The sequence below is a fragment of the Cariama cristata genome, unplaced genomic scaffold, assembly GCF_000690535.1.
Source record: "Cariama cristata isolate BGI_N322 unplaced genomic scaffold, ASM69053v1 scaffold8569, whole genome shotgun sequence".
Classification (NCBI taxonomy): Eukaryota; Metazoa; Chordata; class Aves; order Cariamiformes; family Cariamidae; genus Cariama; species Cariama cristata.
The window spans coordinates 17,030-42,174 of record NW_009636397.1 but is presented as its reverse complement, the minus strand read 5'-3'; the positions used below and the strand labels follow the sequence as shown (position 1 = coordinate 42,174).

Here is a 25,145-nt window from a genome sequence, read left to right as displayed (position 1 = left end):
ATGACCAATAAACTCAATATAAAGTGATGCACATGTTGAAAACCAGTCCCAGTTTCACATATGAATAACGGACCTGAGCTAACCAGTGTCACTCAAGAATCGAGACTTTGCATTACGAGAACATATAACTACAGTCCATGAAAAAAAAAAAACAACACACAACAGCCACAGTCCAATGTTCAGCAGCAGTCAGTCCACCCACCAACCACGCAAATGATAGGAATTATTTGGAAAGGAATAAAGAGCATGTCATTGAACTGTTCTATAAAAACACAGTTCTTTCCTTCCTCAAACACTCTTGCGGTTCTGGTCCGTTTTCTCAAAAAGCAGCTGAGAACACTGGACACAGTTCTGAGAGGGGGAAGAAGGATCCAAGCTACAGAACGGTTTCCATTCCTACATACAGAAATCTATAACAAATTCTTTAACGATTCTTCAGCTTGGGAAAAACAACTTAGCAGATGTCCTGGTTTTGACTAAAACACGACCAATTCTCATTTCAGTAGATTTTCCTTCAGTTAAGTTTCTTCTAAGTAACAGCACTTTCTGAAGCTGACAACATGTTTTTTAGACAGTGTTTGCTTTTAAAATTGATAATGCTTGACGTTTATAGTTGTTACCAAGGCAATGGTAGGATCGGTATGCAGAAGGGCCCACGTTTATACTTATTCCTGTGGGAACCTAGGTCACTGATGGCTCTCTTATGGTCCACAAGTGAAAAGGCATAAAAGGGTCACACGTGCAGGAAGGAGTGGACAGGACAGCTGATCAAAAACTGACCAACGAGATATTCCATCCTATCCATGTCATACTCAGTATAAAGCTAAGGGATCAGTCCTCCTCCTTTCATGGCTGGCATCACTGTGGAACTCTGCTCGTTCTCCTGCATCCCGGTGCCCGACCTGCCACATCAGCAGTGCAAGCCACCACAGCACACAATTCCGTGATGATCACTGGGAAGCTCAAGACCGGTTTCGTACATTTTTATTTCTATTATTATTACACTCTTTTTCACTGTTACTGTTTTATTAAAGTTGTTTTAACTTTCTAACCCATAAGTCTCTCTCCCTTTCCTCCACTCCTTTTCCTTCTGGGGTAGGAAGAGGTTAACAGAGAGCATCTGTCATCTGCTTTAAGTGCCAGTCCAGCCTTAAACAGTGGCAGCTGAATAGAAGAGGTTTACAAAACCGTAATTGGCATAAAGAACACGGATAGTGACTGACTATTCATAATGTCCTGATACAAAGGAAGCCAAACAAAGCTAGCAGGAGGCAGGTTTAGAAAAATCCCGAAGTTAATGATTTCTCCTGCAACAGCTCAGAGATTTGAGGGACTCCATGACAGAGAATGTTGCGGAGGCAAGAAAGTTTGCATAGGTTCATGATCGGAGAAGGGCTTTGAAGTCACCTCTTACCAAGGTCTCAAAAGTGTGTCAACAGTCAGTTTATCAATAGACAGATTCAGAAAATACTCTGAGCTGAAAAAAGCTGGAAAGAGAGCCAATATTCCAAGGAAGTACTATGTAACTTTGTTATGCTTTTGTTCTTCCCTGAATGTCCATTTATGGTTTCTTTGTAAGGCATCTACCACATGTATTTGCATAACATACACATTAGCACATATATTTTTTTTTGCACATACATAATCTTTGCATGAAGAATGAACAAAACATCTCAGCAAAGCCTTGGGTTCTTCAAGATCCGCCAGAAATCCTGCTTATTCAGTTCCCCGTCCTTGCCTTTACCTATTTCATTCATCATTTCTTGTAGTTCTTCATCCATGAAATTTTATCTTTTTTAATTTTACACTGAGGTTTTTGAAAGATTTGACAATTTTGTTGTCATGTAATGCGCACTAATGTCTAACCAGGAATTTCCTGTCCTTTAAATGGAAATTTCCAAAACTAACAATGGGACTTACTTGTGCACTGTAAGTGCTGAAGCAGAGAACTGCAGGGGTACAGAAGAAAATAGGAAGTGAGACTACAAGAAGAAAAGGTTGTGTTAGTTTTGCGATAATCAAATACTAGTAGATGATTGCGTTAATCGGTATTACAAGACCTCACTAATTCATTTTGCAGCTGGAGAGTTCTGCATAAAGAGCAGCTGATTGCTGACGTGTCTGAAAGGCAAATATTAAAGGAAAATATTTTTCTTTCTTCATAATAAATGTTGAAGAATAAGCCTTCAAAAGTGTACATACATGTACACCTATATACTGCACCTACAGCTGCTCATTTGCTTTGATTTACTTGTTTTTTTGACCCATGCTTCTTTCAGAAGCAAATGGTGAAATACATAGACGTTGCTGAACTAAACTGTTTGGCTCATTTCAATTTGTTATACGGCACAGAGCAGGACAGTGCTCCTGGTGCCTGGTGACAGCAACTAGGGTAAGTTCCCATCAACAGATAAGCCCACGGTGCTGCAGCAAGCGTGGAGGAAGGCAAAATAAAAACACCACGAGACCAGTTTGTGAGTGCACTGACCATGTGGGAGAGAAAAGGTGAGAAGGATCTTTTCTCCCTTTCCTTATGTTTCTTTTAGCTTAGAAAATGAAATAAAATGTTCAGCCAAAATATGTTGCTAAATATGAAGCAGAAAAACCAATCAGAAGGAAGGGAAAAGGCAACGCTGCCAGCAGCGAGACACTGATCTCTGCACGTAACAGAACTATTCCTAGAAGTATATTTTTTCCTTTCTGACTTCTCCTCAGTTTCTTCCTCCCACCTCATGCAAGAGGGTATATGACGGTGAAATTACGTATGTCACAAGGAGCTATAAAGGGGAGACGTTAGTCAGAACAGCCTTGGTTATGTACTTCCCCATTGAGGACAAGCTAAACGTAACCATTTCCCATCTCCTATTCTTCAAAACTTGTTATGCAGACAGTATACATTTAAGAAGAATGCCCACCTTGTCAAGTGGCATTAATAACAAACTCAGACATTATTTTGCCTTTAAATCCATAAATATTTTTTAAGGCAACTCCAATACACTATAATAAAATCTACTAAAGCAATCATCAGACAATTGTTTGTTATGCATTGACGGTTATTTTCCAATACAAGCAAAGTTCTGACTTCACTCACAGAACCCCACAAAAAAAGAAATAGCAAATAGTGTAAAATGAATCTTGACTCTTTTTCCTTTCTAGGATTAAGGGCAGAAGTATTGGAATAGTATGATAGGAAGTTGCAAGAAAAGGAACAAAGAAAATACTTATACCGAAACAGGAGCTAAGATGACATGAAAGGCTTCAAGCATTCCCTTTTAATTGAAATGTTCTGTAATTAAAGCCAATTTTGATAATGGAGAGCATTATGGGTTTCATTCACATTTTATTCATTCCTTCTTTTTCACTTAGGCAGAGATAGGACTCTCTTTATTCCTTAGTACTGCCAGAAATCCCAGACAAAAACCGAAATCTTTGATTACAACAAACACATCCAAAGCTTGGCAAATGTTGCCCTTGATAGCTTATCTCTAAGGATAACCTTTAGAAATGCGGCAAAATTCTTTAGAGCCTCCTATTTGTAACCCTCAGCCCACGTAGGACTGATTTAGTTATCAGAGGGAAGTAAACAAGATGTATCTTATGGTCTCTGCAGCTTACATCCTTCCTGACCTCCAGCAAGACGTACCTAGACTTGCCCACCGTAATACAGGATGAAGGCCATGGGCTGACATTTTTTCCTGTATCCAGCACAGCTGACAGAAGTCATCACTGTATTCCTCCCCCTGTTAACTTGACGTGTTCATATCGGAGTTTAGCCCCGTTGAATGATGTTGGAAGAGAGAACATTGTAAGCAATCCATAATTCTCTACCTACAATAACCTGGTTAGTGTACACAGTTTAAGCAGTCACCAACTCTGCCCAGCCATGCAGCAGAGCTGGGAATGTGGGGATTTCCAGGAAAGATGAAATTACAAGTAATTAAGGAATTGGTCTTTTTGGGTTTGTTGTTTGTGTTTTTGTTTTTTTGTTTTTTTTTTTTTTTTTTTTTAACAGGTCTAGTCAGACACAGAAAAGGACCCACGTCCACAGCTATATAAAACCATGACGGCAGTTAGCTGTTTCAGTCCCGCCCCCCGCCCCAGGAAAAAAGGTCCTGTGCATACCTCAGCTCCATTTCAGCCTGCTTAGTTTAAAATTAAATAATTTATTTGCAACTGGTATTCCCCAAAAGCACCTGAGCCTGGGGACTGGAACGCTCTCCCCTCCACACTGTGCTTCTCTAGTAACTGATCAGACCCAGCAGTGACATGTATATTCTGTGGAGATTACACTTCTTGTTAATTGGCCATGTTCAATATAAAGAAAAGGAGCAGGGTAAATAGATTAGTCTGGGTCTGTACAAGCCTTGGTGGCAGATGAAAAGAGCGTTGAACAGGGAAAATGAAGGAAACGTGAAATAAGCAAATTACACAGACACAAGATTAGTTCAGCCTTTCTGTTGATCATAAGAATTGGATTTTATCACTCTAGATAAGACATCCCACACTGTCACCGATTCAAAGCCTATCTGCGGTGATTGCACTTTACGCACCAGCACATATGGCATGACTGCAGTTACAATCTGCAAGTTACAGTTTTAATGTGCTTGATGTTACAAGCATACAGTAAGCATTTTAATACGGCCAGGTATTAAGTCATACATCCTGGAAGAACAAGACATGTAATACTGATAGAAGCGGAGCAGTGACTTGAAAAGCAGCAGTTCTAAAAAATTATACAAGGGTCTTGTCTGAGAAGCTGTCTAAACATGAGTTCCTAACGGTGAAAAGCGGATATGCCTAACAATGTACACAGTATTTCGTTTTAGTTTGCTGCTAGTATGGCCCACGTACCCTTTGCTAATGTGCACATTTCAAGAGGAATGTGAATAATCTTGAAAGGGTTCAGAGAAAACAGACACATGAGAACACTTAAGGATTAGAGGGCAGTAAGCTCTCAGTGGTTCAGCATACGCAGGCTTTTCAGGAGACAACTATCAGTTACTTTTGACCTCAACCTATGTATTCCTACGGGGAAACAGAACAGAAACATCGTCAGTCCAGTAGACAAAGTCTGTAGCTGCTACTAAGACTGGAAATTACCATTTGGAAATCTGTACCAGAAATAATACAAAATCTTAAGGGAGAAGGCAATTATTCTAGGATTTCACCAGAGGAAATAGTGGTGTTTCCATCATGTGCTATTTAAAAATGAAGATTGGATGTTCTTTTCCAAAAAGCCATGGTTTTGTCTCAATCAGCCCATGAATATCCTGTGTGTCATACAGAATCTCAGACTAGGCAATCACAAATCTCCCCTCTGGGCATATAAGCTTTTAATACATATTTCTGAATTCACACAGACTGAATAAACCGAGAAAGATACATATGTCAGTGAAAAAAAAACCCTGGTGACTAAGCAACTATCTTGTTCCTTAAATCCAATTAGTATTCAACAGGTTGTTCTGCTGAAGTGCACTACAAATCAGGTCAGGAAGTATAGATGATTATTACATGCAACTGTTCCTGGGAGACTGATAATGAGATCAGGAACTAGAAGTACAAGAGCCTCAGCTAGAAGAGACTCGAGTGAAAGGATCCCAGCTCTGCTCCAGCATTCCGCAGACAGAAGAGACTGCAGAGGGGGGCATACTAAGTTGTACTATACCATGAGCCAAACAGAATAACTTGTCACAGTATTTACTACGATGCAATGCAAAATTTCCTTTTAAGACACAGATTACACGGTTTAGTGCAATAAGCCCAAACCTAAACCTGAGAGATCAAAATTGAACGTACACAGCTAATACACTTTTTTCGCAGCACAGCAGCCAAGAAGCATTCAGCTCTACCTTTTTGCTACCACTGGCAACATTCTCCCATTTCTCTTAAGTTTATATTTTATTTTGTCTCACAGATGGACCATTTACTTGTAGCTATCATTTTTCAAGAATTTATTCTATATAATCACAGTTACCAGACTAAATGTTGCTTCTGTGGTTCAGAAAACTGTGCAAGACCGATATTGTCATGCCAATGATGAGAAAAGGAAAGAAAATGTGAGACATGGGTGCTCTCCCACTGCCATATTGTTTGGCCCTATGTATGGCACAGCATGTACTGATCAGTTCCTTTTTCAGTTGACAAGAGGATTAAAAGAAGGTCTTTTTAGGCAGGAGAGAAGGCATACAGAGTATATGGGCACACAGAGCTAGAGGCAACTTGGAAGCAATCCAGTTATTAGTAAGTAATCGTTTTTCTTTGAAAACTGCATGAGAGAGATGCTCCCAGGTGTGGCAGCCTGCAAGAAGGAGCTCCAGAAAAGGACAGTGGACAAAAATCAGAGACCACTGTGAGCTTAACAACACAGTATACTGTAACTTGGTGAAAATATGACCAAACATCAGTGCTGTTATTCTGCAGATGGGAAACAATACAATAATTGCAATATTTAAGAAACAAAACTCTGATATTATTATAAGGAGATAAAATGAGATTAAACACTTCTAGGGTCTTTTAGTGAAACACAATTTCCAGTTCAAAATGCAGCACATTTCTGGTTGTAGATATAAGAAAAGAAATAACTGAAAGACACATTTGATTATGACTGATGAAAGTTCACAAAGCTTCTGACATCTTCATTTTCCCATTATTTTTAGTCGCTTCTGCATTTTCCAAAATTATTGTGATATCAAGACTATAAAAATTTTTCATTCTGTGAGAAATTTGTACATAAATAGCAAAGGATCCACATCAATCTAGACAGAAGTTTCCTCATCAGAGACTTCAAAATGTTCAATTTAATTACTTAAATATGTTTATTTTCAGAAAAAGAACTTAATAGATTTAGAGAGAAGGGACACTTTTAAATTTAGAGTTTTGTTTCATTATATTGATCAAAATAAATTTGCTCCAGTATATGAGTATAGAAAACTCACCTTCCAGAAATGATCTACTTTGCCATAAACGAGAGATTGATTCTGTCTTTTGATGTCATTAATGTGTTTAATGTCACTGGAATTCAGATGCTGCTCTACCACAAATCCAAGGAAGCTGTTATCTGGAGTGTGAGCTGTAAGAAATAGAGCATATTCAAAACCTTTTAAATTATCAGTTAATGTTACAAAAGCATGAATGTTGTCAGAAAAGTAGGTATAAGGAACATATTATTCAATAGAACACTTCCTTCATATTCATACTGAGAGATACATTTGCTTGCTTTATTATTGAGAACAGTTCTTATTAATTTTAAGTCCCGCTGCATACGTCTACTGAAGTAAGCAGTTATTTTCTGGCTCATTTCTCACAATAAAAATTCTGTAGCTGGACCGAGGCCAATGAGAATGATTTTTTTTGTGTGCTTATTATTAGAGATAAGAGAACCAGAAGAAATCCAGCTTGAGAATCTCAGAAATGCAATACTAACCATTTGAAAAAAATCTGGATTTATGCTTGTTCACAAAGCTGTACGTTGCTCAATGTCATAAATAAATTTTTGTAAATTTCTTGGGTTCACCTCCTGTACTGGAAGAGCTAACACCAACCATCCAACTCACTGCATATTATGTATCGATGCTAATTACTAGCCTACAAAGTCAGACTATGCAGATCAGAATACAAATTTCACTGCCTAATTCACTCAGATGCATCTATCATAAAATATTGAAAGGTGACAACTGAAGTTGGCAAAAATGTTGTTAATCCAGCTCCCAGATAAAAAAAGTATATGCAAAAGATATGCAATTTACTCTTGGTTTTCTGTATTACTTTTAACCTATATTAACAGGCTGCAATAAACACTAGGATCTCCTCTATAAGCTGCCCTTTTAAATTCTGGCACACAAGCTGACAACTTCTTACTAACCACATTTTGCAAAGTTAAAAGAAAACTCAAACCAAAAAAACCCCCAAAGACAATGCCCCAGGCACTTAGGATACATGCAATGCTAAATCTATAGTCAGAGTTATAAAAAAAAAAAACAAAATAAAATTCTATTGCAATTATGAGGTTTGGTTTTTTGATTCCTGAAAATCAGCCAACTGGATAATGCAGTACAACAGAGAAACCATGCACAGTGTACACTTCCCTCTGCCATTACATTTAGTCTTTCAAATGACAATTACTCTTTTTCACAAAAAGTGCCTCAGCAACAGCTAGGCACTCACTTAGACCCAAGGACTTTTTAGAATTTAGCATAGCAAATGGCACATTGCAAATATGCCTGAAAAGAGGCATTTTTCCATCCTTTCATATTTTTGGATGAGAGACCGCATTCAAAGGAGAGGCAAGGCAGTACACACTCAAAAGAAAAATAAACCTTTGTTAAAGTTAGCACTTGGAACTGGTGGAATTCAGTGCCTCAAACACCACTGACAGGAAGCACTCAGATGGATTTTTAAGCAAGCTCATGCAGTTTTAAAAGTACCAGTGCTGCTACTTTGCATAAAAGAATTGAAATAAAAAACATTACAAAAGGAAAAATATCCCTCATGCTTCTGGAAAGCTCAGAGAATAGTCAAGCATTTGGTAATAAGCCACAGGTTTGAATATGGCCTGCTTGTTGCTCAGTAATAATTTTCTGCCCTTATAATCAGAGTTCTCAAAACATAATAGAGTCTGGGGATCTTGGGAAGCTGTCCAGGGTTCCAGTCTGCCATAAAATCTTTACTGATGCGTAACATGCACTTTTAATCACAACCTCAAAACGATGGTGCTACCTCTGCAGCACAGAACAAAACTCAAAAAAACTCTTTAAATATCATGACACACGCTGACTCTTCTGCACCTAATACAAAAAGAAGCAAAATCCTTGAATAATCTATAGCGCTGGAATCAGTCGCGCTTCAGAATGAGTTTGCTTGCAATCTATTTACCATTTTTCCTGCAAAGGAAAACCCACAGTCATTTCCAGTAGTAAAAATTGGAAACGCTTATTTATTGAAATTCCAATATAGTCATACTCTTCTGAAAATTCATTATGAAGTGATTTGTTCCAAACAAGAGATTGTAACAGTAGTCTATACTGGCATAACAGAGACCTCCTCTATAGAGAAGATATTACTTTCTTCTGTATTTCACGGAGTGGGATTGAGGAGTGCACACACACAGCTGTACCACAGGTATTTGTGCAACTATTTTCCTCAAGTGCATCATCACCCTTGGTGCTATCTTGAACAGGACCTCACACACAAATTTCCCAACAGTTGGACTACTTAAATACAGCATGACTGAGCTTTCAGTTTCTTTTCCATTTAGGACATAAACCAATAAATATTAGCAAATTATGTGGATATGGAAAAAGTTCTGCTTACTACTGTACCAGACACAAACTCTACAACCACTTCAGAGTCACATTTCCCCATCACATGTTTTGTTGCTTGCTTGGAAACAACTGTGAATGCAGTCTTTTATCTTTCGAACAACCTTCACTTACATTTCTCTGGAAAAACTTGCACAGCAAATGTTGACAGACAAAATATGCCCCTCTCAAGAGCTTTACAGGGTAACTGAAATCAAAAGCATGTCAACCAGACAGCAGCATGTATAATTCTGCTATGAAAAGCAGAAAAGTTGGAACGACTTGACTATGAAGTCTGATGAGACAGAACAGTGCACGCCCTGGCCTTAGTCTCAGACAGGCACCATCACCAAACTTTGGAGGTCAGGTTGGTCGCTACCAAGTGTTTCTTTACAGATGTGGGCTGAGAAGTCGCCGCACACAACAGCATGCACTTTCCTAAGCCTCACTTACCCTCCAGCCAGCTGGCAGCAGTGAATCTTTCTGCACCTTTCAGAGAGAACAAACTTGAACAACTATTACAACATGCAAGGGAAAGATCCTGTGATTCCAGAACCTAGTGGCATGAAGTCAAAGACTAGGGCTAGAGCAGGTCACAGTAATCATTTAATCTGACTCAGTTTATACAGAATTTATATTTTTTTGTGTTCTGTTTCTTTTTTTTTTTAAAAAAAAGATATTTAATGATGCTTCAAAGATCTACAGCAATGCTGAAATCAACTACTTGTTTTTCAATAGCTTTGTACACTGCTATACAAACAGTCACCTCAGGATGAATGCTCACAACATGAAAAGAAGCTAGGTGAAAGTTTTGAGAAATCCACAGAAAAGTAGAGACAAAAAATTATTTTTGCTGAGTGTTAGTTTATTAATCTTGAACACAAAGGAATAGCAAAGGAATTGTGCTGCTCAGTTGTTGAGAGGAAAAAAGCAGAAATACAACAACATAGTTAACATAGTTACAAACTTCAGTTTAACTGCATTCAGCTCTGGGGCCCCCAACACCAGAAGGACATGGATCTGTTGGAGCAAGTCCAGAGGAGACCACAAAGATGATCCAAGGGCTGGAGCGCCTCTCCTAGAAAGACAGGCTGAGAGAGTTGGGGTTGTTCAGCCTGGAGAAGAGAAGGTTCCAGGGAGACCTCAGAGCAGCCTTCCAGTACCTAAAGGGGCCTACAAGAAAGCTGGGGAGGGACTTTTTACAAGGGCATGGAGTGACAGGACAAGGGGCAATGGCTTTAAACTGGAAGAAGGAAGATGTAGAGTAGACATTAGGAAGAAATTCTTTCCTGTGAGGGTGGTGAGGCCCTGGCACAGGTTGCCCAGAGAAGTTGTGGATGCCCCCTCCTTGGAAGGGGTCAAGGCCAGGCTGGATGGGGCTTTGAGCAACCGGTCGTGTGGAAGGTGTCCCTGCCCAGGGCAGGGGGGGTTGGAACTAGGTGGTCTTTCAGGTCTCTTCCAACCAAACCATTCTATGATTCTATGAACATGATGAAATGCAAGAGTGTAGTTCATAAAAATGCAATCTAGCAACTTCCTCAAAAACTATCACTCTGTAGCAGGATTTGAGAAGACAAAATTAACAAAAGCAAACTCACTGACACTTGAAGGAAAAGCCAATCATCACTTTCCACAGGTACCCTGAGAATAAAGTTCCCTACCATTATTTACATTAAGTTGATAGTTATTTTCTGATTGCTGGATGGAAGCACAATAGAGTTTTGCACAGACTACAAATACTCACTGACACGATTCTGCCCATTTAGCTGCTGCATTTTATTAAACCATGAACTTGTCTTTCATAATACAAAAATTCTCAATGACAGCATTCTTTTTTAAAGCTGCAAATTATTTAAACACAGGGATACTTACGGAACATTGTGTAAAACTGCTGTGGATTAAGGTTCCACTTTCCCCATGGTGTCTTGTGGCCTTTAGACTGGGCATAATGGGCATGGTTAAACTCTGGTTCAGTTCCAAAGGAATCCAGAACTCTTAGCATACACCTTAAAAAAAAAGGAAATTTACTGTAGGTACACATGTATATGTATATATAATTATGTATATATACACACGCTTATTATTAAGATGATGTGTTTTGTTTTTGTTTGCAACTGTGGATGATTTATAAACTGAAGGTACATTTTAATTTCAAACATTTCTGTTCATATTGTATTCACAAAGACATTACGATCAGCAAATTCAAGGCTATATCAGACACTCAAATAGCAACCCTGGAGCTTATTTTGGGCTTCTTTGTACTTTCACTACATCCAAGTAGAGCTTATAGGAATGCTACCGTGGTCTCCTACATTTCTGGGGCTCTGAAGTAAAATTTAGGCAGAAGAAGAGAGGATTCTTCATCTATTTTCTAGTGTTCTCACCCATTACCACAAAATCAAATGCAACAGCCAAGGGCCACAAGCCAAGAAGATCAGAGCAGAATAGCACTTTGTCTTTAGACAATTGTATTTACTCTGCAGGTTCTGACTTTTGGGTCAATTAGACCTACTGGGGAAGCACTGAAGACAGTTTAATTTGCTGAATATTTGCAGTCAGACAGACCATTTATTTGTTTATGAAACATTTTGTCACATACTTTTGAAGAAGCAACATAAGTCAAATGTCTGCAACAACCAGTCTACAACTGAGAGAAACTTTGGCCTTGGATTACAAAGGGTCTAGGATGAGAGAATCACACTCAGTCCTTTATTTAAACTTCTATTAATTCCTTGAAAAAAAAAATTACTTCATTTACCAGCTGCTCCTTTCAAAAAAGGGCCCACAGTACATGAAAGTCAGAAAAGTCTCAGTACGAAGAATGCAGCACACATTCTAGCATACAGATTCTAGAAGTTATGTTTCCAAAATGCAGCCTGCCAAACCTGGCTCCACTGCAAATGAATTGGATTATATGGCTCCAAAACTGCTGATCCTATTGTTCTTCAGCCCTCCACAAACAAAATTTTCAGAAAACAACTTAGATAGGATGTGTTCTTACATCATGTGCAACTATGCTATAAAGTCTTATCACTGATTGTTATATCACTGGGCTTGTATGTGCTAAGGAAGAGACACAACCTCACAGGTGGCAGAGAAGGGAAGTAGCTGCAAAAGTTACTATTAAAAATAGCTGTATTTCCCAGTCTTCAACATTTCCCGTGCTCCAAGCCCATACATATTCTGTGCAGCAAAATACCAGGATTTTGGCTTTAAAATGTGAAAGAATTTAGCCCACAGAAGGTGAAAGAACTTCGCTCATACAATTTTTCAGTTTTAAAAGATGAAAGAATTTAGTCCCAAAAATACATTTACCTATTTTTCATATGTTCCTCCTTTCTCTAAAATATCCTTTAAATTAAGAAATAGAAAAAACAACCAGCAACTTTTAAACTCTCATATGAAATGCTACCTTTGTATTTGAAAGTACAAATAGAGCAAATTTACTTTTTTTAAATCTTCACAGAGTTCTTTCAAGCAAAAAGAAAGTTAAAATATACAACACATTATGATTCACCAAACAACAAAGCTGACAGATCAGTTTCAGTGCAGTGTTTTATGTCAACTGTTCTCAATGAAAATATTTTACAACAGTGGCAATTATCTCTGCATCATACAAAATACTCCAGCAGGACCAAAACAACTTCTGCACTGATGAATCATTCAGTAATAAAAGCCCTCTTATTTCTTGGTAGGCCTTAAAACAAAATTATCAAATATACAGCTTCTGGTCAGGTACTTGAGTACAGGGGAATGAAAAATGGGTGAAAGCTACTGAAAAACCGTAACATTACTGGAGTTTGTCAAATTATGTATGTAAGGAGCACTACATTGCATGTGATCATCTCAAAGTGCCTTGTTTCCTCTCTTTTTCCTGGATTCAGATGTAACGTATGTAGCACTAATTGTCCATAGGGATATGTGCAACAATGTCCAATACAGACAGGGTCTCTGAAGCAGGACAGGAAATGTGACACAACAGAAACTAAGCTAAACCAGAAAGCAGGGAAAACAAAAAATATTTATATGATTTGGGCGTAAAGTAAGTCAAAAAAGAGAGAAAAAAAAAATCACAGCAGAAAGTGCAAGTGTGTGCAGAAACGGTATGAGAGACCCAAGGTTCAAGTGGTGAATCTAATCCCTGAAATGCAGCAGAAAAGAACTGGTTAAGTAAAGATTTAAAATTTAGAAATGAATGTAATTAATGCCAGTTACGCTGAACTGATATTTTAACATATGTAGGAATGCCTCAATTGTCTGCCCAAGTACTATATTCTCCATTTGTTTGAGTTAGTAGTTTAAATCTCTTTCAACTGAACTATTTTAAAACTAAAAGTTTGATTTTGCATACAATGTCATAGCATTTCTAAAGTGAAATAATTCATTTTGAAAATGGCAAAACAGTATTTTTTAAAAATCAAGGATATATTTTAAATAAAAATGTAATTTAGTGTGATTTTAAACTCCAGTTTTTCACTCCATTTCCCCCTCCTTCCTAAAATGTCACCTAGCTTTAGCAGTGAAGTTGCAGATAATTACGGCATGCCTTAGAATTGGTGTCAGACTGATTAGTCTATTCATTGACTAATTAAAAAGAGGATTGGTGGGTAGCAAACTGCTTAGAGAGACACCCATATTAAAGTCTTCTTTCCTCTAGCATATTAGAAGTGACAATTTTTGGGCTTATAAAAAAAAAATTAGACAAAAGTAACCCAGTCTTATCACCTTTTTCAAAGTGAGAGTTTTTCCATAAATATTGGGCATAAGCACAATCTTAACTGGGCTGTCTTAGTGGAAGTATTTATACACGTTTATTCATATCCTTCTCCCAACCTGAGGTTATAATTTTTCTCTACTTACACATACTTCATCGTTGTTTGAACAAGCAATGCTGTCCAGCAGCACCCATCACTGTCAGCAATTAGTGCTTATGTCAGCATAAACTGTTAAATAAAGGGCACATATATGCCAGTCGCTGCTGACATCTTCCTGGGAGCAAGCTGGTCAAAACCCAACCAATTCTGGTTTGGAAGCTCTGTAGGTGCACTGAGCTTAGGCACAGCAACATGCCAGCACAGATCCATGGACACCAGACTGTTTTGGCTTATCTCCAGCCAGCTCAGATCATGAAGTAGCTCCTATCTGCCTATGGAAATCCTTGCAGACACACAGGTTAACCGTCAGGCCACTCAGCACTTACATTTAAAACATAAAAACTTAAGTCAGAAAATAACCCTCCTAAAACAGATGTATTCTAGAGAACATGTAAGACGCAGGAACATTGCTCATTTTTCAGGATAGCTGTCATGTTAAATTATTTCAAGAATAAAGCCAGTTGGATTTTGGCATATGGGAATGAGTCATTGCTACAGAGACTGTAGAAAAATGAAAAAAATACCAGATTCTTAAGTGCTGTATGGAGGATGCAGGTGCTAAGAAAGGCAATGAGTTGCACTCCTCAAACTATATTAAGCTACTAATTTTTATGTTGCTTCATTGCACATAAACTGCATTCAAATATCCAGACTTCAGAACTGAAAAATACAGCGTATCCAGGCATTCTTCTGCTTGAAAATAAAGTGCACTCAAAAATGAGATTTGTTTTGCTATATTCAGGGTATTTACAGCACCAATTATACCACAGATAAAGCACATACTACCAAGAGTCACTGGTGCTACTGATCTCAGACGTACAAAACGGTATTTCAGGTGTTCAGAAATGGTCACCCCTCAGACTAGCAGGGTCATTCTTTTGAGCTAGCAGTCCTAAATACCTGATTTGCAATTACCAAGAATTTCCTCAGGGCTCAAGTTCACTCCCAAAGGTTATATACAGCACTCTTATCAAGAGACTGTTCTGAAAGCAGAGGTTTATTCTACCACTCTATTCCAATCTGAAGCGAATAAGCAAACTTTAATTTATCTGCATTTGAGTCTGGTCCGCATAAACCAGATTGAGGTGACCTGCATAGGTCTCCTGAAAAACTATATGGCACAAAGCAAAAGACTTCTTTCAAAACAAAGACTCATTCCTACTGACATTAAATACAACTGAGTGAGAAAGTAAAGTTTGTACAGAAGAAGGGCTATAAAGCAGCTTTATTTGTGATAATGCTTATTTTACCAGAATGAATTAAACAAACGTAATTATGCTTTTATACTGGAATTGTTAGTTTTAACTTAGAAATAGTTTGATGACAAAATCTGAGGTAACTCATGATTCTTTCAGACATGGTTTAGTGCGCATGGTGGCATTGGATAGAAGGTTGGACTTGATGATCTCTGAGGTCTCTTCCAACCATAATGATTCTATGCTGAGAGAAAAAAAATTATTACAAGAGGATCCTCAAATAGGAGATAACATGCATGAAGCTACGAATTAATTCTTCTGCTCTTATCAATTCTGGTAGTCTCTGTTAGACTCTGGATCTTGTTTTGTACACTGAACTTGAGAAACAGTATCAGGTAATTAGAGAGATTCCCAACAAATGCAACAAGTTTGATGAAAGGTCTACAAAACCTGAATTACAGGTAATCATCCAAAACCCTAAATTTATTTTGAAGAAAAGTAAATTCAAGGAAAAGGAGTATAAAGATATTCTAGAGGCTGGCAGAGAGGGGAAGGAAGTAATTTATTCCCCAGAACCGTATTAGAATAAGCAGTAATGAGCAATTTGTAAGAAACCAGGCCAAGAAAAGCACTTTAAAGAAAAGCTTAGCAATATAAAACAACGGCTGTGGCATCTTCTTCAGTAAATGATTAGGCAAAAATCTCTCAAGAAGGACAAATATACCCAATCTACTTTCAGCAAGCCTATGGACTAGATGAGGTCCCCTTCCATCCAATGAAATCCAACACTGTAGAAGAGAGGCATTAAGTAATTTTTTTCTTCTTCAAATGCCTAACAAAAACTCCTAAACTACCTAAATTATTTATTTAGACTTAAATTTAATTCTACTCTCCTAAACCAGAAAAAGTCAGTCATTACCACAAATTAGGAATCAATGAAAAACAGATTGACAACTTAAGATTTAACAATTCATGAAATAAGCAAGAAAATTGAAGAGGTAATCTAATAATCTCAATTGTCATGGTGTATTTCCATATCTTCATTACAGAATATAGCAAATAGGAAATTGAAAGCAAAAGGGAAGAAACATTTTAAATTTCTTAGTATGGTTTTATGTCCTGACCACAACACTGTATGTTATCACTTAGGGACAATTACATCTGGCAGACAGACAACCAACTGTAGCTCAGTGGAAAATGGGATTATCTTCATTAGCAGGCTCCTAAAAACCAGAATATCCGTTTACTCCTCTGCTTCAAAAAAGAGATTAAGGGTAATCTAATCTGCAACGCTGATCACAGTACCCTCATTTAAAAGTATGCTGAAAAGATCCAACGCTCTAGAAAATCCTGAAGTTGAGAGAAAACAATTTTTCTGCCTGCAGTGAACATCTTTCAATATGTTCCTTCAAGGAGGATTTACTGGACTTTATGGATCATGAAACACAGCTAATTCGATTAGGTATAGAAAAATCAAAGTCAGTAATTTAGACTTGGTTTTATTTCATGCTGATATGTATTCGTGCAACACATGGGAGGCTTGCTGATTTAAAGTTATTGACAAAAAGAAATGTGGTTCTAAAACTGCAGATGCTAAGAAGGCTGTACAAAGTAATTCCTTGTGACCGCCATCTTCCATTTCTAATGGAAAGATGTGTATACATTACAGAAGCAACAACAAGTGCAGTTTATTCTTTATGCCTACCCCTGAAGACTACTCTCTGCCCAGTATCTGAAGGGATGGAACAGAAAAAAAATTGCATTGTGATTGCTGAGTGATACAATTAGAATAGATAAACCTCCACAATTATCAATCCAGTATGGCTACAAACACTGACAAGCAAAATATGCCTTTGGCATTCCAACTAAACAACAAAATCCAACAATCTCTCAGTTCATCTACTAATTTACAGAAAAAAAAAAAGAGGGAGGGTATAGAAAAGAGGGAAAGAAAAGCGAAGATGACGACTCAACAAGATAATATAATTCATTAAGATTAAAAATGTTTGAATCCAAGAATCCCAAACTTGCTGAGGGGGATAAAGATGGTGTGCAACAAACAGGTAACAGCCCCTTTATTCCTAAGAGTGAACGACAACAGAGAAACACATTTTCAATTTTAAACAAAATTCAAATTCATGCGAATGTACTCGCCTCAGTATTTTGACATGTGTTATTCAACAAAAGCTCTTTAACAAAGCAGTTAAGAGTTCAAATAAGTGTTATACTTACTGGTAATGTACCCATGATGGACCAAGGGTTTTCTTAAACTGAGTGAGTCCCACAATATCAATGTAAATGAGTTCTACAATTTTATCCCCTTGGGTAGGGCAGCCAGATCTGTTACCTACAACCTTCTTCATAATCCTAAACAAAGAAAGAAGGAATATGGAAAAGTATCACTTTCCAAATACCTTGAATAGATGCTGTAATACTATTTATACCAATAATTACCTTTCCAAAAAAGCTTTACTCTTATCTTTCCCAAATCAGGAACCACGTAAGAACATTCAAATGCTAAAGATGCTCAGCATTTATTAAAGAAGAGTTTATATATCAGTAAAGCACTAATTTTCACTAAAAACTTTATCTAGTTTAAACAAGAAAGTAATATGGTTGGAATGTTTAAAAATAGTGTGCTTTGAAATTATTTGAAATAATTTCTAGCTTCTATTGACAGTTTTATAGTATAAGAGCTCTCTATAAAATGATGCTGTCACATTTGTCATAAAAAACCAAAAGCTACAGAAAGTGTACGTGCTCAAGCTTAAAACAGATGTTTTATGCCTAATGCTGAACTAATATGCAAAGCAAGACAAAGATGAGTGAAGTAGTAATTTGACCTAACATAAGCCATTAACTACATCAAAAGTAATGTGTTTAAAGGATTTAAACTTTTATTTTTAAATGAGATAGTGAAGAATAGCACAAACTGAAGAAGAGGACACAGAATTAGGCTAGTCTGTAACATCTCCTATTGCAGCTGGTTAAAGCACCTGGAATGTTAAAGAATAAGCTGCTTAGTATGAATTTTACAACATTCATTTATGAAGTCTCAGGAGCCTGCAGCTACAACGAAAACACATTATCCTTTTCACAGCACATATACTTAGCTCATGAAAATAATCTTATTGTCTGTTTACTGAATTATCACTTTCATTTTATGCAAGAAATTATACACTGTTAACAGAAGCTTCAAGAGTTTCCATGTAATTTTTTTTGTATTCCAGTTTTAAAAGTGAAAGTAATCTCCTTACTCCTTAAGCTCTGCCAGTGAAGCTGAAATCCTGATGTCATGGCCCAGTAAGTAGAGAGATGTAATTAAATCACTCCACTGGACTAATTCACCAAGTGGGCCACCGCTAAACGCATTTTCTGCAATCTTGAATCCAGATTCTTTTGTCAAAAGCCCCAGATGAACAAGAATCTGGAAAGGAAAGTCGTATGTTAGAATTATCGACATTACACATGCAACTATTATACCTCACAGCATTTTTTTCTTTCTATTAAATTCCAACTGTGGCCACATAATCAACCAAAAAAATTCAATACTCCCACCCCAATAATTTAATTTTGTAGTGGATCTCTAGAACAGTAATTATAAGAATGTTACCACATTGTTTTGCATTATTATATGCCACCAGATCAGTAATTAAACAAACCCCCAAAACTGGTGTTATTCACAACATAATCTGTAATTCGGCACAGGAAGTTGTGGCTCACATTAACTTATTTTGATTGAATAACCGCTTGTATTCTCAAGTAGGATACACTTGCTTATGCAAGACAGTATAGTTAAGGAAGGGTATGCTGTTGTGAACAAGCCATTAAGAACTTGGAAATACTGCGTAAGAATAACAGGATGCTTTCCAAACCTCTCCTCTCCATTGCCACCAGAGGAGAATTTTCTCTGTAGTTCCTTGAAATCTGTGCTTGCCTTTCTAATGAAGCACAGAAGTTGAGTTCCAAACACTTCGCTACATACCTGGACTGTTATTTGAGTGCCGGTACATACAGTGCCAAGCATAAAAACCTTATCCCTCACTCTTTATAAAGAAGCAACATTCAAAAAACTATTTTGTTCTAGTCTCCTGCAGCTCCCAGAACTGAACTGGACATATTAAAATGATATCACCGTATGTTTTACAGAGCAACCTCATAGGACTTTTAAAAGCAAAGAATAAGCACTAGAGCATCCCATCAAAACTGCCTGCACAGGACAGTACCGCTTCTCTTTATTCTTGAATTTATGTATTCTCAGATGTTATATTTCTTTAACAAAACAGGCTGGAGGGCTGCTTGAAAGACAAGGGTTGCTCCTTGATAGAGTGTGAGCCTACTCAAGGACTGTAGTATGTGACAAAGATTAGAGCTGCAACACAGAACCTAGACCTCCTCATGCAAGGACTGAGAATGTCAAGCAAGGAGCTGAGCTGCAGCCAGCCAGGCTTAAGAGAGGGTAGAAACATGACTGTGCATGGCCTGCTGTCACTCAGGACTGGCTCCAGTAAGAATAAGGCAGGAAGGAAAACCTGTTGTTGTGTTTACAACTTTCAGCTTTATCTTAATTAGTTGAGGTAATTAAAAAAAAAAAAAATGAAACAAAATACAACTTTTCACTTCAAGAATCTCATAGTTTTTAAATTGAGCTCATTATAGGAGGTCTAAACTGATCCAATCCAAAGTTCTGATCAACTTTAAGTCTATTCAAATCCAAACCAGAAATATGCCATTTCAAGTCTCAATTTTAGACAAAGAAGATGTACAAATGTTGCTTTCTATGACCACGTAAAACACTCCACTGTCATCAGCTTATAGTAAATTCATATTTTCTCCCTTTAGAAACTTCTACATAGTTTCTGTTTTATCCAAAATTAAAGACGTTAGAAAACTTACTCAAAGATTGACTCATGGAAAGTATGTAAAACTACTTGTAAAGCAAATACCCATTGTAACAGTAATTTCAAACAGTGAAAAACTTCTTGAAGAGAGGCACAAGTATAAACACAAGCCTTTTAGGCATATTTCATATTTCCACTCTGAAGTTACTTCTGGAACAAGGAGTCCAAAAGAGCCTACATGACTGCAAGTGGCAGGAATGAAAAAAGTTTTCATTTACCTTTTTTCGTTTTCTCTTCTCCAAATTTTGTTTTTCTGCAAGTGATTTAATTGCTTCAATCCAGGTATCAGCCATTCGTCTGATGCGTAACATCATCCACCTGAATTCCTCATGTCTTGACATCATTTTGTAGAGATTATCAAAGTTGATACGAATTTCAGCCTTCAATTAAAGCATTAAAAAAACCCCACAAACATTACTTATTCTTCGAATACTGTACTTTCCAGGAGTGAAAAAATTTCTCATATGTGTACTCTGTGCTTTAAATTTCTCATTAACAAAAAACAACCCCCTCAAAAAAAACAACCTGAAAAGAAGTTAGACTTCTAATGCTAAACTCAAGCTGACATTTTAGTTCAAATATTTAAGATACCTTTAAACAGACATTTCTAGGTCACATAAATTATCGTTATTTTTTTCAGTAGTATTTGGTAGTCCCAGAATACGTTTGCAATGTTTCACAATGTATTTGTTTCTGCAATATAAGATTTGGTTTTGTCTATGTGCTTCAAAATGAGGTTAAAGTATCTCTAAAACACCATATAAAATCAGAACAGTACGCTGAATATTCATGTATATCACAAATTTTCCAAATACAAGGAAGTCTCCTATTACACTATGAAGGAAGAAACATTATCAGAGTTTAAATTTTAAAGGAAATATTAATTTTAAAGCTCGACTGATCTAAGAACAATTGGTTTTACAAAATGAGACAGCCTATACCTAAATTATGTAAGCAATGGTCATATATAGCCTAGCAATTATCTCAGAATACTTAAGTGCTACATAATTAGGCTGTAATAGTTTAGAAACAAGTCTGCATGCTGTAGTTTTTAAAGGAAAAAAATTAGGTGGAATCAAAATGTTACTACAAAACTGAAATGTACATAAGCCTCTTCCATTAAGGTATTTTTATATAAGGCCCAGACCTATGGGACAATAAAAAAGGACAGTTTCACATATAGTCACTTAACACTGGTGAACAGTCTATGGATTTGTAATTTTTCTTGGTATCGGTGTATAGTATTTCATAAATTTAAACACAAAAATATTTTTCATGGAAATCTACCACAAGACTGCAGCACGATATAATGGCTGGAGAAAAGACATGATGAGATATATACATAGTCAAAGATGTTTCCCTTCAGTTTTGAGGAGCTGAGGAATAAAACCAGTAAATTCTAGTCTTATTATCATTTATGTGGCACAGGATTCTAGGATCTTTTGCATGAATCACAATTCCTGAATTTTTTCTCATGTTTAACACTGTTCTTACCACCGTTTTTTGATCAGTTTCTTCATTAGGATTTTTTGCTCTCCAAGGTAAACGAGGACACCAATTTTCAACCTGTAAAACAATCACATGAAAATAAATCATTCTATTCTACTTTCAGGTGGTCTATCAAAATCTCTCACTGCCTTTATATTACACCTTTCTATGGTTTAAATAAGGCATCAGCTGATTAGTAAGTCACTGCAAGGTAAAACTGCTTTTTGCAAGAAAAGGTTAGGATGACTTTTGCAATTCAATACTATTTTAACCTTGCAAATTTGCAACCAGAAGTCACATTTAGATATTCATTCATGATAATGAATACAGGAGATAAAACCCTTTCAAGATAGAGGTCAGCTGTTAAATGCTCTAAATGCTCAGCTTCTCTGAGCAGTTCCCAAACGTTTTCAAAAAGCACTAAGCTTTTTATGCTTCTAGATCTTAAAAAAATATGTATTTTGGAATATTTCCCATCTCCCTAGAATACCTATAAAAAGGCAAAGCCTGATAAAACCCAAGGATCAAAGTTCTACCTTGTAGCAATCTAGACAAAAAGTTGAAAGAAGAATAAAACCAAAACCACCCTATTTGAAAGGTATAAGTAACATAATTATAACATAAGTAACAATATCCACAAGTACTAATCGCTGTAATTCTTAGAGAAACGTAATCAGTGCAAACGCAATACTTCTACTACTGTCTACTAGAAAAAAAACCCTACAACAGCTAGTAGTTAGGGAAAAAGAGCAGATGGATGTAAGTCACTGAAAGCTTCTGTGGTCTCCCTAGGGATCTTGTTTGTCCTGTAGAACCTTTACTACTCCTGTGCCTTAAGAAATTAGACGCTGCACTTTGGGGTTGAAGGAAGCTCACCGTTGGAGGCAAACCCATGAAAACAGAAACATAACTGCACTGTGAAAAGGGAGAAACACAAAAATTCACAGGCCAGCTAAGATACCGGTAAGTTCACAACTCCCAGAGAATTAGAAGCCAGAGTTGCTCTTATGGTTCCTCCAGTCACAGACCTGTTAAAACACAATTTTAGCTTAATCATGCTGCAGCAAGCCTGAAGCATTAGAGATTAAAAGCTTAAGATCATACCAAGTGATTGCCTAGAAGACCAATCACATGAAAATAAATTAATAGACATCATAACCTCATTAAAGAGAAGAAATATCAAGCTTGGGTTCCTCAGACAAATTATATAAAAGCATTAATTGGAATGCTATGACTGAATCTACTCAACATACTTAATACAACATTTGAAAGCAGTGACTCTATCAACCTTGTTTGAAAACATTTGATTCTTCAGTGGTCTCCAGCTCTGGAAACATACTAGAAATTGTAGCAATTAACAATCCTAACTTTCACTAATGTAACTTGTGCAATCACTGGTAGAAAAGAGTTGCAAGCTCCATATTACAAATCATGGACAATCCCAATCTTTTTTTTTTTTCTTTTTAAATAGTACAAATAATGTTGAATTACTCCTAGCATTAAAAGGGACCTAAGATATGACATTTCAAGGACTATTGTATGTGCCCCTATTCTGGCTTCATGTATTTCACATTGCACCATCAGGCATTCTAAAGGAATTGAAGATTTTTCAGAGCTGCCAAGGACAGCTAGCTGCATGTCCCACTGACTGAAAAACAAATATAGTTCTTTTGTGCCTTCAGAAATATTCCCGCTAGTCTAAATTAAATTACAGTAAATCTAATCACAAATAAACACTTAAGGATTAGACTAAAAGTAATATTGGTGTACGCAGTTGGTCTAGCACTCACTTTGCCTTCTTGATATTCCGTCAATTCCTCCTTTCATTGGAAAGATTAACTTAACTCACCGGAGGATTTTTAAATGCTTTTATAAGCCAATGGCTCATAAAGAGCTGTTAGATGGGGGGATAATAATTAACAGGAGCATCAAGAAAACAAAGTTGAAACAAACAAGTCTGACATGTCATGGGAAGAGGAAAGAAGAAAAAACATTATTAATTTAATGTATTGACACAAGGGAAAGTCTGGATAGGAAAGGAAAATATTGACTGATGTACAAACCAGCCGAACCAGGATTACAAGTGAATTTCAGGTATTCTCGGGCAAAAAAGATCAGGGGTATATACATCCCTAAGATAGAAACATTATGATAGCAAACGAAGCCAAAATGCTAACACAAATTCTGCTGTTCAGAACATGAGCTAATTTTGGAGATAATTACAGAATCAACTGGAATTAAAAAGTCATGGTTCCAAGAGAAACTGAGAGAAAAATCAGAACACAATTAGAGCGATGGCAGAGGGCAGAACGCGCAAACACTCAACACTGAAGCTCATACACCAGAAGATACCTTTAGATCACAGTAGATGCAGAGCAAAGAAAGGAGAAGTGAAAAACTACTGCAGGGAAGTCTACACAAGTTGTAGCATCTGTATTTAGAGGCGCCCAGTACTCAAGAAATATCACACTTCCAACAAAAACAAGATTTTCATAGGGAAGAGAGATATTTCTCTCCATCTCTAGTTCTTGCTTCCCTGTTCAGTGAGAGCAACAGATGATCAATAGTCTATATATGCTTTGCTGAAAGGGAGAGGGCTTTCAACCTATGCAACTACACAAGATATCGAAGACTTCAGAGACAGCCTTTGTAGAAACATTGGAAAAGGAAATGATAGCATTGACAAGCTTCTATTACAGAATTAAAAAGTATGCTGATTTGATGTTACTCCTACAAGATATCTAGCAGGCTGCTAAGTTTTATTGCTGCTTTCCTCAAAAACCATGGCAATTGTTTTTTAATATATATTTCAAGTAAAAAGCTTCCAGTTAACTGTGGTTTTATATTGCACTACGTGAAATTAAAGTCTACAGCAGTACAAAGCCTCAGTAAAGACTGCTTAAAAATCCTGTAAAGAAGTAGTAGTCAATATTTTGTCAGAATTAAATGCAACCGTTTGCACTAACCCAGATGAGTAGCAAAATGAACTTTATGTTCCTCTCTAGCCCCATATAATGATACACAGCAGCACAGAATACATACTACTTCTGTTGCAAATAACTTATAGAACCATACCGTTGGCCTTTTTCAAGACAATCACTTTCTACTCTTTCCTTTGCTCTTTCATCACTTGGCCTTCCTCTCTTGCCCAGTGTACCAGTATTCAATTCAAACTGAGTACTTAAGCATCTCTTGTCCAGAACACACAATCTCTCACCTTTAAGCCTAGGAACTACTTCTAATTGCAGCTCTTGGTAGGAGCTCCAGTTTCATGAGAACTTCATACGACCTACAAAGTGGGTGGGTGGGTTTTTTTGTTTGGTTGGTTTTTAAAGAACCAAGTATTGCCACTTCAGCTAATCACTTCAGGGTTTCTCATACAGAATACCA

The 25,145-nt window shown here is 37.0% G+C and overlaps 1 protein-coding gene across 1 annotated transcript in view; it reads right to left on the bottom strand.

Annotated features, from left to right (window-relative positions):
* Positions 1–25,145, bottom strand: part of MGAT5 (mannosyl (alpha-1,6-)-glycoprotein beta-1,6-N-acetyl-glucosaminyltransferase) — a gene marked incomplete at its 5' end in the record, with an annotated part of 59,916 nt that overhangs the window by 25,912 nt on the left and 8,859 nt on the right. The window contains 7 exons of the mRNA XM_009707902.1: positions 5,928–5,933; positions 6,936–7,069; positions 11,169–11,302; positions 17,599–17,733; positions 18,624–18,793; positions 20,486–20,647; positions 21,762–21,833. Coding sequence (XP_009706204.1) covers positions 5,928–5,933; positions 6,936–7,069; positions 11,169–11,302; positions 17,599–17,733; positions 18,624–18,793; positions 20,486–20,647; positions 21,762–21,833 — 813 coding nt within the window. The remainder of the gene's footprint in view (positions 1–5,927; positions 5,934–6,935; positions 7,070–11,168; positions 11,303–17,598; positions 17,734–18,623; positions 18,794–20,485; positions 20,648–21,761; positions 21,834–25,145) is intronic.